Below are 16,730 nucleotides of genomic sequence, written 5' to 3' on the forward strand. Positions count from 1 at the left end.
TCCCCGGGACCTGACGGGAGCCTCATCGACGGGAGCCTCATCCCCGGAACCTGACGGGCGCCTCATCCCCGGGACCTGACGGGCGCCCCCTCCCCGGGCCCTCGCGCGCGCCTCATACCCGGGACCTGACGGGCGCCTCCTCGCCGGGACCTGACGGGCGCCTCACCCCGGGGAACTAACGGGCGCCCCCTCTCCGGCACCTCACGGGCGCCTCATCCCCGGGACCTGACGGGAGCCTCATCCCCGGGACCTGACGGGCGCCTCATACCCGGGACCTGACCGGCGCCTCATACCCGGGACCTGACCGGCGCCTCTTCCCCGGGACCTGGCGGGCGCCTCCTCCCCGGGACCTGACCGGCGCCTCCTCCTAGGACCTGGGGAGCGCCTCTTCCCCGGCCCCTCGCGCTCGCCTCCTCCCCGGCCCCTGGCGGACTCCTCCCTCCCGGGCCCTGACCGGCGCCTCCTCCCCGGGAACTGACGGGCGCCTCCTCCCAGGACCTGGGGAACGCCTCCTCCCCGGGCCGTCGCGCGCCCCTCCTCAGACATCCTTCCGGTCCCCGGCGGCCCGCCTCTCACAGCAGTTTCGCTTCTGAGTTTGAGGTCTGCGACCCGCGCGGCGGGGCCTGGGGAAGCGGCGGCAAGTGTGTGGGGGTGGGCGCTGGGGGAGGGTGGGGGGCGCGGGCGTGTCCCGGAGGGTTGGGATGCACGCGTGTGTGCCGGTGAGTGTGTGAGGGGCGTCCTTGTGCGGAGCCCGCGCCGCCGGGACCCTGCCGACCGTCGGGGCTGCTGGTGGGCCCGCGGAGTCCCCGCCGGGCCTGGGGAGGGAGGGAGGGCGCTCTGCCCGCAGGCCCGGGCCTCGGGCGCGGCGGAGCCCGGTGTGTGCCCGCCGAGAAGGCACCCGCCGGGGAAGAGGGGTGTCCAGAGGACATCCTCGGCGACTGCGAGAGACGTTACGGGATGCTAGGAGCCCATCTCGCCACTGCAGCCGAAGCCCTGTTTTTATATCTGGCACTGTCAACAGGGAAAGTAGTGGTCACCCTCTGAACTGCTTCTCGCACCTCCGCGCCCCTGCCCGCCAAGGCGCAGGGGTGGGGAGTGGGGGACAGGGCGAGGTTCCGCAAGCCCCTGCCGGCCGCGGTGGGTGCCTCTGGTCAGGCCTCCCTCCCTGTCACGGGTCGTCGGGTCCTTGCCGCTGGAGGCCAGGAGGCCCAGCCCGCGGGACGCCCCCCTCCCAGGCGGGGCCTGCCTCCTCTGCTTCCGCCCCCTCCTGGCTTCTGCAAACCCCCAGTGCTCCCGTCACCCCGAGAGCCGGTCCCCTCCCTCACTCTGCGGGAGCTCTGTTCCCGGGGACAACCCTTCCTTTCCCAGCTCTTTCCAGATCTTTCTCTCAGGTCTGAGAGGTCGACAGCAAAGACGCATTGGTTCTTCTGGTTGCCTTATTTACTTTCGTTATCATCCCGGTTGGGGCTCCGTTGAGACCTTAGTAACCTGGTGTCCTTTGTTCCCTGTGGGGTGGGAGTGGGGGCCGGCAGTGGGGTTCCAGTAGAGTCAAATTGGATGATCTTGGGGGAATCCTTCAGCGGCCACCCAGTTACTTCAGGGTTACCACCAGTCATGAAGGGACAGTCCTGGTACTAAGGATTCTTGACGTTTATTAGAGTAGGAAAGAGTTTCACGCTCCCTCACGGAGTTCTCTCTTGCTACAACTTTGGTGAGGAAGCCTTCCTTGTTCTCTGTCGCTGTCAGTGCTTGGTCTGAGAAAACTTTCTGCAACCAGGGAGTGTGACATATGGGCGATCGTGTAGCCACCAGTGACCGCAGCTGTTAAGCAACTGAAATATGGCTAGAGGGATTGAGAAACGGAATTTTATTTAATTTTAATTAATTTAAATATAAGTGGCCACATGTGATCGTCACCACCGTTTTCCACAACACAGCCTCATTTTATGTGCCATCTAAATCCCAATCCATTTCAGTGGCCGGTGCAGTGCGTGGCACCGAGGCTCAGGTGAGGTGTGTTTCCATACCTTTGGATTTTCATCTCTGCCTCTAGCTCCCATATTGGAACTTGTCGGGAAAAGCCATGGCCTCAGCCAGCAAGATGAAGGAGGAAGCCACGTGTGCCATCTGCCTGTCCCTAATGTCTGAGCCTATGAGCATCAACTGTGGACACAGCTACTGCAAACTGTGCATCATCACCTTCCTTGAGCAACAGGAAACGTTAAATATGGTCCCCTGTCCCCACTGCCGGGCTCCATTTCATTTGTCCAGCCTCCGGCCCAACAAGCAGCTGGGAAGTCTCATTGACATCATCAAGAAGATGGACCATGAGATGTCGTGTAAGGAACACGGAGAGCACCTCCACCTATTCTGCGAAGACGAGAGCCAGCTCATCTGCTGGCGCTGTGAGCGGTCACCACAGCACAAAGGGCACCACACGGCTCTCATCGAGGACGTATGCCAAGACTACAAGGTGAGCGTGTGGGTTGGAGGGCTTTGGCGAGTACCGCTCCCATGCTGCTCCTTGGGGACTGAGGTTATTTAGCCTATAACCTGAGAAAAGGATCCTGAAATCCTTGTCTGTCATCATGTCACCCTTCATGTCATGTCTTTCATGATACGAGAAATAGTTTCTTATGGGTCCTCATTGAGTCAAGTTCCGACTGTCCATCCTGACCTTCAACAGGATGGTCACACTCTTGTTCCTCTCCATTCTTGCTATGATGAACATCTCCCTGCTCCAGAATGCAATGTGCTCAAACCCAGACCTGCATGTTTTATTGCTTCGCACCATGTATATAATTTTAGAAACCACAATGTGCAAGACCATATGACACACTCTGAAAACACAGGAGACAAAGATATACCACCTTTTAGGTATCCTATAGTCTAGTGGGGAAGACAAATCAGCAAAAAGACTGCCTGGAATCAACTGGTTGGGGTGGCGAGGAGGGACACCAAGGGGTGGGGAGTGGTATCTGAGGAGTCTTCTCAGAAGTGACTCCTGAAGAACATGTAACAGTTAACCATAGATACAGGCATGGAGAAAAGAGGGGGCATTCCAGACAGAGGAGACCAAAAGTGCAAGGGCATAGCCAGGGTGGGGGATGTAGGGAAAGGCAGGCGATGGCCTGGGAAAGGAGCTTGGCCCGGAACTGTGGTATCAACTAGAGTCGAAATCCTAGCCCAGAGTAGTACTGGCCACTGGGGGGGTTTATTTGCAGATCGAAGGATCAGGTTGACGTTGAAAAGGGCATTCTGGCCTTGAAAGTAAAAGGAGTATCTAGGAGTAAAATTCAGCTTATTCCTGTAAGAAGGGGGAAAGGGGCAGTTTCACGCAAGATTCAGGAAGGGGAGCTACAGGATTTGAAAATGATTGTTCATGGAGGATGAAGTGGAGGGAGAGGTTTGGGGCAAGTCCTGTTTCTCACTCAGAAGTAGTAAAGGAAGGCTGGCCTTTGCTGTAGGGAATGAAGAAAGGGCACAGTCCTGCCACCTTACTCTCTCTCTCTCCTGCCTAGATTTGAGAAAAACATCCCCAGTGCGGGGCTCCTTATTCCCGCCCCCGTGAGGTGGAGGTGGGCTTGTAGTAAGGTTCTGGGTCCCCTGGATAGCAACGGCAATACGGTCTTTGACTGACAAGTTTCATAGAGCCCTTTCTTGAGAGTACTCAAGAATTAATGAGTATACTTATTGGATTTACGGAAGACAGGAGCTGATCCTTTGGTCACAACTAGCAATTTAGGTCAGCTTAAAATTGCTTTCCATGGAAACGTGAGAAACATTTTTGAAAAATAACCCAAAAGCTTGACATAGATACAAAATCATTTTAAATTGGCTTCACGAATTATCACTCTTCAAAAGTACCAGAGCTCCCCTCCTCCATTAACTGTTTCTAGTAACTTTCGCTGACATCCTGGTCTTTCCTTCCCGACTCATCATAACACATTCAAAGTTCCATGTGCATCACTATGGCATTGGTTATGTTTGGTTCAACACATTATTTTATAAAATCTTCTTTTAGATGATGATTAACTTGTTCTGTGTGAAGTGTTTCCCTGGCAAGACTGTAGTGGTGGATATAGCCCAGGCCCTGGGGTAGTGGACGATGTTGGAATCACAGCTCGGTTCAGCCACTCAGAACCATCTATTAGTGGGAACTAGTTATTGCACCTTGGGCAAGTTATTTAACCCCTTCCTAAGCCGCAGTTTCTGCTGCACAGAAATGATGTTAAAAATCCTACCAATTGGGGCACCTGGGTGGCTCAGTCGTTAAGCGTCTGCCTTCGGCTCAGGTCATGATCCCAGGGTCCTGGGATCGAGTCCCGCATCGGGCTCCCTGCTCGGCGGGAAGCCTGCTTCTCCCTCTCCCACTCCCCCTGCTTGTGTTCCCTCTCTTGCTGTGTCTCTCTCTGTCAAATAAATAAAATCTTTAAAAACAAAAAACAAAAAACAAAAAATCCTACCAATTGCTCAGTACTGCCAAGGGAATCAAATATGTGATTGCACATCCAGCCCTCAGTGTGCTTCCTAAACTACCAGAAATGACTCAGTGTATATTCAGTGTTATTCTAATAGTCTTGGAGGGCTGGGGTTCCCCTTACATGCCTAATGAAGAGTTACTAATTGAATAGACTTTATTCACCCAATTTTTCCTTCAGGAAAAGCTTCAGAACGCTGTGACAAATTTGAGGCAACTAGAAGAGGAATGTATGAAACTGAAGGTGTTCACAACAAAACAAATAAGCGAATGGAATGTAAGAATTTGTGTTTATTGATCTCAAGCTCTTTTCCATCCTAGAATGTAGGCATAGAGGATGGTTGGCAAAACACAATGATAATTTATTTTTACTAAACCAGACCAAATGAAACCAGATGAAACCCCAAAAAGAAACCATTGTTTGTTTTTATGCCCCTAGTTGTCTACATCTGTGAGAATTTATCTCCAATCCCTTCAACTTTTCAGTAGTAATTGGCTAGGATTCCTGATGCCTCAGGAGAAGCAGAATTGGTATGTCTATTTAAGTTAGAGCCATCCTTGACTGGGTTTCAAATTTTAAACCCCTCAAAGTATCTTCCTGGTTTGAAGGCCTCAACTTTATTACTTTGGCACGCTTACCACAGTGCAGGCTGTGGTTCAGAAATCAATCTTTGTGAACATTAAGGAAACAGAATCACTCCAGGTTGAGATTCATATTGCTCAAGCCCATGAGGCTAGTAAAAGAAGTCTATTTGATTTATAAGGAGGGTCATAAGTGCTGCAAGAACCTATACACATAAACTGCAGACTAAGAGTCTCTAAGATGATCCCCCTTGGCTGACTAGCTCCCCATGATCAGAGATGCATCCCCTTTTGGAAATATTTATGTAATCCATCAACTTGTAGCCAAATCCCTCAGGCTGGTGGACTATTTTGCCTCTCTCAGGGGTCTCTTCCATCCTCTGCCCTGATCCTTTGTTTGTGGATGTTAAACTCTCCAAGGACGCTCTTACTTCCCTTATTTCTGGGATCTTGGGCCATGTTTCTTTTAGATACACCTTGATTATAACTAATATATACAGAAACCCCATCCATGACCCTTCTAGCACATCCTGTCAGTCATCAAAACCGTGTCTGAATTGGGGAAGCACTAGTGGAAATTGCAATTCTGTCTCTCCCAAAATGAAAGCCGGGCCCCAAAAGATGTAGCACTTGGCTTCTGTCAGTCTTACACATAAAGATGATTACTGGGACCCTGGGTTGGTGGTGAATATTTCTCAGTTAACTATGATAAAAACCTGCCACCCAGACCCGCCCCTGCTGAGACCATGGACTTCCCTACTAGCCTGGTTGTCTTAGAGTCCAGGCTCAGTGATGTTTATTACAAGCTTTTGCTTCAAGAAATTTCCTCAGGCTCAGAAATACCTCCTTATGACCCAATAAAAACTCAGTTTTTTTTCTCTGTAACTGGTAAAGTGTTTGACCTCAGCCTTAGTTCCACAATTAAATTATCTGGCACTACTGCCCCTCCTTCCCCCTGCATCTTGGCTGAAGAAGAAGGAAATAAATCAGGTGACTGTAGAGAATCATGACAACTGTCCTCTCCCACATCTGAGTGCCCGCCTCCTAGGCATGACTCTGCGGCAGGGAATTTATGACTTTCTTCCAGCTCTGATGACTCAGTAGCTGAGAAAACTGTCTTCTGTGTATGTTAAAATACACATAACATAAAATTTACCATTTTAGTCATTTGTAAATGTACAGTTCATTGGCATTAAGTACTTTCTCATTGTTGTACAACTATCACCACACATCTATTAGTGGGAACTAATAGTGGAAACTAATCTCCAGAACTTTTTCATCATCCCAAACTGAACTCTGTACCCATTAAACACTAACTCCCCATTCCTTTCTCCTCTCAACTTCTGGTAACCACTATTCTACTTTCTGTCTCTATGAATTTGACTAGCATAGATACCCCATATAAGTGGAATCATATAATATTTGTCCTGTTTCTGGCTTATTTCACTTAGCATAATGTCTCCAAGATTTATCCACATCATAGCATACATCAGAATTTCATTCCTTTTTAAGTCTTAATAGTATTCCTTTATCTATATACGACATTTTATCAATTCATTCATCGATGGACATTTGGCTTGTTTCTACCTTCTGAGCATACTTTCTTGACTCTAGGAGAAGATAGAGATTCAGAAACAAAAAATCCAGTCTGACTTTAAGGATCTTCAGAGATTCCTACAAGAAGAGGAGAAGTCTCATCTGTGGAGACTGGAGAAAGAGAAAGAGCAGACTCTAAAGAGACTGAGAGATAACGAGGCCACTCTGGAACAGAAGAGCCAAGAACTCAAGAGTCACATCCTGGAACTAGAGGAGAAATGTCAGGGCTCAGCCCAGAAGTTGCTGCAGGTGGGCTGTGCACTCGGGGGGAAGGAACTCTTGGGCTATTAAGAGAAGGAGAAGGGTGAGGGAACATGGGCAGATTGGCGAGGCCTGCCTGCCTCACTCAAAAGTGGCACATTGGTATGGGGAATTTAAAAAAATGTTCCTTTTAGATATACCTCAGTATGGGGTGGCCTTTACTAGTCTATAGCGAATCACAAAAATCTGTTCATGTGAATCGGAAAAATGTAGCCCTTCTGGTGGATATGGTGGGGTCCTTGGCTAAATGGAATCACGGGGTAACTTTTGCTACCACTTGCCTCTTTCCGTGTGCACAGAACCCCGTGAAACTGCCTCCTGAAGTCCTCCACCAGGTGACTGGTGGGTAACAAAGTAGGGCAGCCAACATGAGTGACAGTCTTTTCCCTAATTTGCTTGTAGAGCTCTCCACAGCTCTTATGGGGCCTTCTTTCAGCTATATGAAAGATCCAGCCCATTAAGATAAAGTATGCCTGGAACTATTAATTCTAGTTCCCGCTAACAGGACTCGAGGTTACACTGTAAGTCTGAGACCGTAGCGTGACTGCAGCACCACCATGTGATATGCCTCCCACCACCATCCTAGTGGGCCATTCTCAGGGGCTGTGCGTGGACTCACCACTCAGGACCCTTAGTGACAGGGGGTCTTTCATATGGGCTCACTCTGCAAGGGATTAGGTCACTGACAGCAAGTCTTGGCAGAGGAAGCATGGGCAAAGCTCCTAGGCCTCTTCCCTAAGCATCCCACAGGCTGTGATTGCGGACACCACAGCTTGCCACAGATCTCAGCAGGAAAGACGACAGACTCAGAGGGTGATAAACATCCTGCCATGCTGACTATCCCAGGGCGCTGGGATGGGAATCATTCTGTCTGAGTATCCATCAATATCTAAGGCTAGGGTCACTCTCTTAACTTCTTTGGAAGGAGCGTTTATAGAGAACAGCCCCATGTGCCTCCACTTACTTTCTGTCTTTGTTTCTCTGTAGGATGTGAAAGACACTTTGCGCAGGTAAGTCCTATATGAATGCACGAGGGAAGGGGTATGGGTATATAAAGTTGAATGGAATGTATCACTGAAGAAGTCCTTGGCCTCTGCTTATTCTAGGAGTTGGGCTATGACGTTGGAAAGACCAGAGGCCCACTCTTTGGAGCTTGATACTGTGTGCAGTGTTTCTGAGCTTTATTTTGATGTGAAGAAAATGTTAAGGAGCTATCAAGGTATGTGAAGAATCCCTAAATGCTATGGATGGAAGGGGCCTTAAGTCGTAACCATGTTCACCACCTGTCCCCGGCCGGGCTCACAGCCGGAGAGGTCATTTAGTGATTTTCAGTGGAGCTGTCTTGCCCTCCCTTGTTAGCATGCTCTAGTGCTTAGACAAGGACATAGCATACTGGTTATCTGTGCAGACCCATCACATTCCTGATCTGCCATATATTGGCTGTGTCACCCCAGGCAAATAACTTCCTCAGTTTCCGCAGCTGAAAAATGAAGATATGAACAATTCCCACTTCACTGGTTGTCATGAAAAGTAATTGTGTCAACATGTGTAAAGTGCTTAGTGCAGTGTCTGGGACATAGTGTTTGTGGTTAATATTTTAATCAACTCTCAGAGCAATATAAGAAAGATCAGTGAGTATTATGGACTTTGATTCAAATGGTTTCAGGACCTTGACCCAGACAACACAGATGGTAAATATTAGAACCATAATGAAAAATGAATTTTACCAATTCCAAAGCCTGAACTTCCTGCTTCATTGATTCTCTTAATCAGTGCTTTCTATATTTCTGCAATCTGTTATTTATAATTACAAAATTTAAAAAGCTCTGAAGACTGAAAGTTTTTTAAAACTTGTTTGGCTACAAAATCAGACCTAACCTAAAATGATTTGGTGACTATATTATCTCTTCCAGTAAACAAATTTAGCAGCTTAAAATTATACACACATATTATCTCATAAGTTTTGTGGGTCAGAAATCTGGGCACAGCTTAGTTGGTCCTTTGCTTAGGGTCTCACAAAGCTGCATATTAAGGTGTTGGCCAGGCTGGGTTCCTGGAGACTAGACTAGGGAAGAATTCTCTTCTAAGCTTACTCAGGTTGTTGGCAGAATTCATTGCTTTATGATTATAGGGCATAGGGCCCTGGCTTTTTGTGAGCTGTTGGCTGGAGGCTGCCCTCAGCTTCTAGAAGGCACCCCTCAAACTCTTGCACATGGGCTTCTCAACATGGCCACTTACTTCTTCAAAGTGAGCTCAGGAGAGTGTCTCTAGAGCATGTCTTTTAGAAAGATGGAGTCCCGTATAATGAAATATAATATTAGGAGTCACATCTCATCACTTTTGCCATATTCTATTGGTCAGAGGTAATTCACAGGTCCTGCCCACACTCAATTGGAAGGAATTGCCTAAGAGCATGAACACCAGAAGGCAGGGACTATGGAAGACCAAACTGAATCTAACAATACATTAAAAAAAAATCATTTGCCATGATCAAGTGGGATTTATTCCTGGGATGCGAGGGTGGTTCAATATTGGCAAATCAACAATGTGATACATCAACAACAAGAGAAAGGATAAAAACCATATGATCATTTCAATAGATGCAGAAAAACATTTGACAAATTATAACATCAATTCATGATAAAAACCCTCAACAAAGTAGGTTTAGAGGGAACATATCTCAAAATAATAAAGGCCATATATGAAAAACCCACCACTAACGTACTACTCAATGGTGAAAAACAGAACTTTACCCCTAAGGTCAGGAACAAGACAAGGATGTCCACTCTCACCACTGTTATTCAACATAGTACCGGAAGTCCTCGCCACAGCAATCAAACAAGAGAAATAAATAAAAGGCATACAAATTGATAAGGAAGAAGTAAGACTTCCACTATTTGTAGATGACATGATACCTTATATGGAAAACCCCAAAGACACCAGCAAAAAACTACTAGAACTACTAGAACTATATTTAGTAAAGGTGCAGATTACAAAATCAATATACAGAAATCTGTTGCATTTCTCTACACTAATAATGAAGCAGCAGAAAGAGAAATTAAGGAAACAATCCCATTTACAATTGCACCAAAAATAATAAAATACCTAGGAATAAACTTAACCAAGGAGGTGAAAAACCTGTACTCTGAAAACTATAAAACACCGATGAAGGAAATTGAAGACAATACTAACAAATGGAAAGATATTCCAGGCTCCTGGATTGGAAGACCAAATATTGTTAAAATGTCTACACTGCCCAAAACAATCTACAGATTTAATGCAATTCTTAATCAAAATACCAACTGCATTTTTCACAGAAGTAGAACAACAACGACAAAAAATTCTGAATCCAAAACCCATTTGGCCCCACGGGGTTCAGATAAGGATTATGAACCTGTATTTGTTTTCCCCTCAAGTTAACAACAACAAACAACAATAAGAACAATTACAAAACAAAGCAACTCTGTATTTGATCCTATAAAGATTCAGGAAAGGCAAAAATAGGACTCCATGCAAATCACATCCAGATTTAACTGAGCAGATTTGTCTACTCTTGGCTTTTACAGAAGGATTACAACATTGTGCAAGTCAATCTCTTTCTAAAATGGGCTCATCTTTTAACTAGATCATTTATCATATTTATCATATTATTAAAACTTTTCTTCTTTCAAAAGTAATACAAATAAATTATAATCAGTCAAACAATATAGATAGATATGAAGAAAAATTCAAGGTTTCTCCCGCCTCTCTCCAATCCTACTTCTCCAGGTAACAATATCTATGTCTTTCTCTGTTTGTTTGTTTGTTTTTACAAACATTTAATATATAGAATGTCACTCGTTGCTTTTTAAAGCTAATATTCCCTGAGTACATCATAATTATACGTAACCATATCCCTACCATTGGAGCTTCAGGCTGCTTCCAGCACTTGGGTATCAAACACTGCTGCAAATAACTGCCTGGGCCATGCAAACTTCCATCCTTGTGTTTTCATACCTGTAGGACAAATACCTAGCACTGGGGGTGCTGGGCTTGTTGTTAATCTTAATGCATATTACGTGTGGCAACATACAGTCTCACCAGCACCAAGAAAAGCAACTTACATATACCAAGCACTCTTTTCCTGACAGATGAGAAAAGCTACACATGTGTTACCTGTTTCATACCACAGTCCTCTCTGTAGGAAGCATTTTTCACTTTATAGATGAGGAAACTAAGACACAGTGAGGCAGCCAATAAGTGGTAACTCTGTATCTCTCAGAACACACTCTCTTAATCACTCTGCAATGTGGCAAAAAAATGAATATGTTGTGGTTTTGAATCCATTGTTTTGTGGAGCGGGCATTGAAGTTTATGTATAGTTGGTTTTGTTTGTTGCTGGTGCACACCATGCTACCGTGAATACTTTTCCATGTGTCCTTGTGTTCTGTGGATGGTTTCCTCTGAGGCTATACCTTGAATTGAAAATGCTGCCGTGCAGGGATGCACATCTTAATTTGACTAAATACTGCAGATCTTGAAATTGTATCGGTTTATATCCTGCCGACAACATAAGAGCTCCCACCATTCTGCATCTCCCTGAGTCTTTGCTTATAATTTATAATTTTTGACAATCTGATGGATCTGAAATGGTACCTAATTGTGGACTTAATTTGTGCTCTTTGATTTCACTAGCAAGGTTGAGCCTCTTGTAAGTCCATTAGCCTTTTAGTCTTCTGTGATTTATCCATGATTTGCTCTGATTTAAGCATTTTTCTATTGGGTTCTTTCTCTTATTGACTCATGGGAGCTTATTATAGCTAATATCTCTGGTAATGTATGGCATTTTACATTTTCATTCTATCTTTTGATATATAGGGTTTCAAGACACATTTTCCTTCAAAGTCTATGACTTGTTTCCAAGGAGCTCCGTCATCATCAATGGGCATTGAATTTATCAATGAGTTAGTTGTATTAATTGATAGGATCATGCGGTTTCTCTCCTCTAATCTGTTAATGTAGTGATTATGATAATTTTCTAATGTTAAACCATAGTTGCAGTCTCAGAAAAAGCTAAATTTTGATATATATACAGTATATATAACATAGGTTTGATAGCCAAATATTAATTTGTCATGAAGATCATTATTATCCTGTACTTATGTAGCTAGATAAAGGTTAGTTGCATAGAGCAGTTAAACAAATAATCCATTGAGCAAAGAGGAATGCTGACATTTGAAAGTAAAGAAGGTTTTGCTGATACCTATACTCTGATAGCATGATGACTATGATAGAGTGATGATGGAGACAGTTGCTACGTATGTCAGGAGAGGCTGCTTACACATCAGACCTCCTCACATAAAAGTGAGTCATATGTTTTCCTGGTAAGTGTGCCTCTGCAAACACCTTCCGTCCCCATTACTATAACTAATACTCTATCAGCTCTGTTGATGACAACATTGTATGTTGGCTCCTCACCTTTACTCCTTGACTCTTTGTCTAGTTGGTAATAAAAACATCCCAGTCTTTTCATACAATTATACACACAAACAGAATATTATATATCTAATAATATATATTAAAACATTTGATATATAATATAGAGAGATTATTTTTTTATTATGTTATGTTAGTCACCATACTGTACATCATTAGTTTTTGATGTAGTGTTCCATGATTCATTACATGAGTTTTACTAAGAACTATTTTTCTAGAAAGTTATTCATGTTGTTGATATTTTCAACTTTATTAGCAACATAAAGTTTATCATAAATTCTCTTAATTTTTAATTTCTATATTCATTCCAATTTTGACTTCTTTTTTTTTCTCCGTTGATAAATCTTTTTAGAGATATGTCTCTTTTCATGAAAGCTACTGTTGGCTTTTCCCTCTCCATTGCATTCTTACTTTCTTTCATTTCATTGGTTTAGTATTTAAACTTTAGTTTCCTTTTAAAAAAAAAAATTCTGTTTGGGTTTCTCTGTTCTTTTTTTTTTTTTAAAGATTATTTATTTATTTATTTAGAGAGCACATGATCAAGGGGAGGGGCAGAGGGAGAGGGAGAGAGAGCATCTCAAGCAGACTCCCCACTGAGCTCAGAGACCCATGTGGAGCTCTGTCTCATGACCCTGAGATCATGACCTGAACCTAAACCAAGAGTTGGATGCTCAACTAACTGAGCCACCCAAGAGCTCCATTCTCTGTTCTTTTTCTATTTTAAGCTGGATAGTTAGCTTCTTAATTTCCAGCTTTTTTCTCTTTCTAAAATAAGCACTTAAAGGCTATAAATTTTCCCAAAAATTCCACCTTAGCTTCGTTGTATAATTTTTTATATGTAGCATTTATTATTGCTCAAGTCTGTATGTCATCATATTATGATTTAGAAACACTTACATTTCCTAATATTGAGAAGATTTTTTATTGATCTTTTTAATTGGTTTCTAACCTAATTGTATCGAGGTGAGAGAACATGGTCTATGCAATATAGGTTCATTGCAATTTGTTCAGACTTGCTTTCTGACTAGTCTACTCAATTAGTACATATTCCATCTATACTGGAAAAAAGTGCGTATTCTCTATTTATTAGTTGCTGAACTTTGCATATAGTTACTAGATTGGGCTTGTTGGGTTGTTCAAATCTTCCATATCTTCCCTTTTTTGCCTGCTTGATCTATCAATTATGGGAAAAAGGGTGTTAAAATATCTCATGATGACTGTAGAGTTGTCATTTTCTTCTTGTAATTCTGTAATTTTTACTTTGTATATTTTGAGTTATAGTATCAGTGCATGCTTGTTTGGAATTAGGATCTCTTCGTAGTGAATTATATATTTTTCTTTATTAGGTAACCCTTTTCGTCCTTGGTAGTACTTTGCCTTAATATCATTTGATATGAGTATATAACTGTAACAGCTATATATTAGCCATCCTTTAACTCTAAACCTTTCTATGTCTTTTTGTTGTATGTGTCACTTATAAGCAATATGAGGTAGAATTTTTAAAATCCAGTTTGATATCTTCTCCTTCAAGTGGTATTGCCAACCTGTAAGCATTTTAATTTCTTAACTTGGGTTTTCCTGAATCATTAAGATAATAAAAATTGAACCCCAAACTTTTTTGAGTCAGGCTCATGATAAGAACCGATTGGATAGCATTTAATAAAGGGATTATCTACAAAGATAAGGATTGGGGTCATTGTATAAAGAATAGTGAAGCAGCCAGGGCTGGGAATAGGTAGGGAGCCATCACCTCCCTGGGGCCTCAGTAGCAGGTGGACGAATTGTAGGAGAGTATGACCAGAGGCAGGGGAAGGCAGACCCTCCAAGTGATAGGCAGTGGGGAGGGACTTGGGGTACTAAATACTCTGAACTCTGCTTCTTTTTGCCCTATGGTCTCCTCTAGTACTTCCCATTGGCTTTGGAGAGGATAGCAACCATGTCAACTCTGGTTAGTTCTGGTCCTTGGCTCCTGTGAGTGACTAAGATGATATTATTATTACTACCACTTACTGGGCACTTACCATATTCCAGGAATTTTACTGAGTACTGAGCATACATTAACTCATTCAATGCTCCCACTATTCTTTGTGACAGATATGATAATTTCTACTTCATATGTAACAAAACTGAGTCTTGGAGAATGACTTGCCTAAGCTCTCACAGCTAGTAAGAGATGATGCTTGGGTTTGAGCACAGGCTGGTTTTATTTAAATTAAACTGTGCTCTTGGCAACAAAAAATGTGTCTTATCTATTTATTTACTTACTTACTTTTTTTTCAGTCAATGTGACTCTGGATCCAGATACAGCTCATCGTGAGCTAATTCTGTCTGAGGATCGGAGACAAGTGACTCGTGGATGCCTCCAGGAGAATCTGGACAACTCTTCTAAGAGATTTAGGATCTTACCCTGTATTCTGGGCTGTGAAGGCTTCACTTCAGGAAAACATTACTTTGAAGTGGATGTGGGAGAAGGAACTGGGTGGGACTTAGGAGTCTGTCTGGACAATGTTCAGAGGGACGTTGGTCTGATACAGAAGCCTCAGTCTGGATTCTGGGTCATTAGACTATGCAAAAAGAAAGGCTACTTAGCACTTACCTCTCCCATAACTTCCCTTTATCTGAGGGAGCAGCCCCTGGTTGTGGGGATTTTTCTGGACTGTGATGTCGGAGTTGTATCCTTTTACAACATGACCACTGGATCCCACATCTTTACCTTCCCAAAGGCCTCCTTCTCTGATACTGTCCGGCCCTATTTCCGGGTTTATCAACATTCTCCTTTGTTCTTGCCTCCCCCAGACGAGTAAGGAAAGAAGTAAAATCTCCTTCTTGGTTTAACTAGCATAGAAAATATAACGTCAGCCCTGTGAGGGCAGAAATTTGGTCTGTTTTCTTCACTTCTTGTACTCAGAACAGTCCTGGGCTTTTAGTGGCTACTTAATAATTCTGCTTTGAATGAATGGATAGAACAACGGCAGAAATACCACAGATGGTCAGCCTGAGCTGGGGAAAGCCAGATAATAGCAATGATCATGCATTGTCTTCCAAATCCCCCCCTCCCCCCCAGTGGATTCAGAGCTTTGATTTCCAAGAGTCTTTGGGTGACCTGCAGGGTGACCCACAGGTCAGGAGGTCTGAGTTCTCCCAGTTTGTTTGATGCCATAGGAACTCATGGGTGGGGGGTGAGGCAAAGCTGCAATGGTCTCTGCCAACTGCAAGAAAGAGCAGGAGAACCAACATAGTGACTCTTCTAACCACTGACATTTGATTATTCATCTGAGCCATAGCCCTGGATGATGTAGTGAGTGCAGATGCCTTCCAGACCTAGTGAGCTCTGCCTGGGCAATAACACGTAAAGTATGAAAGAAGAGTTAAAATTGGCTTACAGTGATATGTTTCAAATGGGAAGGAGATTCAGAATAAAAACAAATTTTCTTGGACTCAGTACTGGAAAAGAAGTTGATATGTTCCAGACTGTGCTAAGCCAGCTATCTTGAAATAGTTAAAGATCTCAGCAAATAGTTACCACTGGCATGATTATTGGCAGACTTTGTTATGATTCTTCTATGATCAAAGAGACCTTAGCTATACCTGGGTCTATTTTCAAGAGAACATTCCATGGCAAACCTAAATTATCATGGCTGAGTTGACTAATGGCAAGATCATAGTGAAGTCAGCCAAGCCACAGACAATGTAAATGATGCAGGTGTGATGTCTGGGGCTTTAGAAGCTGTCTGAGATCCTAGGGATGGTAGAAGTGTGGCTAAAGGGAGCTGGCATTTTGGGGAGGTGCCGTACCAGCCCTGGTCTCTGGATTTCCTGGACTGTCTACATGGGAGAGACATGAACTTGCTTCAGCCACTATCATTTTGGGTTTTCTAGTCAATGGAACTTAATCTAATCTACCAGGGCACAGTGAGTTGCTGTTCCTTAAAAAAAAAAAAAAAAAAAGTAGCCATAAAATCATCTACTCCTTATATGTTTTGTTTCCATGTATTTAATTGGAATTCTGTACCTTTCTGAATTTCATTTGTATGTATGAGTTTGTTTAGATTTTCATTCCCCTTCTTGAGTCAGTCAGGTCATTCAATTTCTTTTAAAAAGCAGTTTATCGAAGTTTTCGAATGTATTTGCACATAATTCTTCAAATTACTCTCAAAACTATTATTTCCTGTATATGCTCTTTCAGGTTTCCATTTTATTGCCTGTTTTCTTTTTTAAAAACCTTTATTAGAGTAGCTAATGCTTTGTTTAATGTAGTAGCATTTCTTCCCGTTAAGGACGAGCAGAACTTATTTTTTGTTCTCTAACTTGCCTGAACCCCAGTCAGTTTCTCATG

General features: G+C 43.6%; 2 protein-coding genes across 4 annotated transcripts in view; both read left to right on the forward strand.

Moving 5' to 3' along the window:
- LOC116644850 (histone H2B type 1-A-like) overlaps positions 1–16,730 on the forward strand; it is a 383,608-nt gene that overhangs the window by 174,852 nt on the left and 192,026 nt on the right. The gene's annotated exons all lie outside the window — the stretch shown is intronic.
- On the forward strand, positions 546–16,342 carry TRIM38 (tripartite motif containing 38). Of its 3 annotated transcripts, none has more exons than XM_032424677.1 (7): positions 546–600; positions 2,054–2,473; positions 4,662–4,757; positions 6,677–6,907; positions 7,907–7,929; positions 8,026–8,138; positions 14,675–16,342. In XM_032424677.1, the coding sequence occupies exons 2-7, from the start codon at positions 2,084–2,086 to the stop codon at positions 15,196–15,198; spliced, it is 1,377 nt and encodes a 458-aa protein (XP_032280568.1). In that variant the 5' UTR covers positions 546–600; positions 2,054–2,083; the 3' UTR covers positions 15,199–16,342. The 3 variants fall into 3 exon arrangements, with proteins under 3 accessions (XP_032280568.1, XP_032280566.1, XP_032280565.1); XM_032424675.1 differs by having other exon boundaries at positions 559–641; XM_032424674.1 differs by lacking the exon at positions 546–600 and adding an exon at positions 665–719.

Source organism: Phoca vitulina, unplaced genomic scaffold (genome assembly GCF_004348235.1).
Source record: "Phoca vitulina isolate PV1807 unplaced genomic scaffold, GSC_HSeal_1.0 scaffold31, whole genome shotgun sequence".
Taxonomy (NCBI): domain Eukaryota; kingdom Metazoa; phylum Chordata; class Mammalia; order Carnivora; family Phocidae; genus Phoca; species Phoca vitulina.

Excerpts from the sequence above, each read along its gene's own strand:
- TRIM38 (XM_032424674.1), top strand. Across the intron at positions 7,930-8,025 it reads GTGAAAGACACTTTGCGCAG|GAGTTGGGCTATGACGTTGG; the intron begins GTAAGTCCTATA and ends TGCTTATTCTAG. Across the intron at positions 8,139-14,674 it reads AATGTTAAGGAGCTATCAAG|TCAATGTGACTCTGGATCCA; the intron begins GTATGTGAAGAA and ends CTTTTTTTTCAG.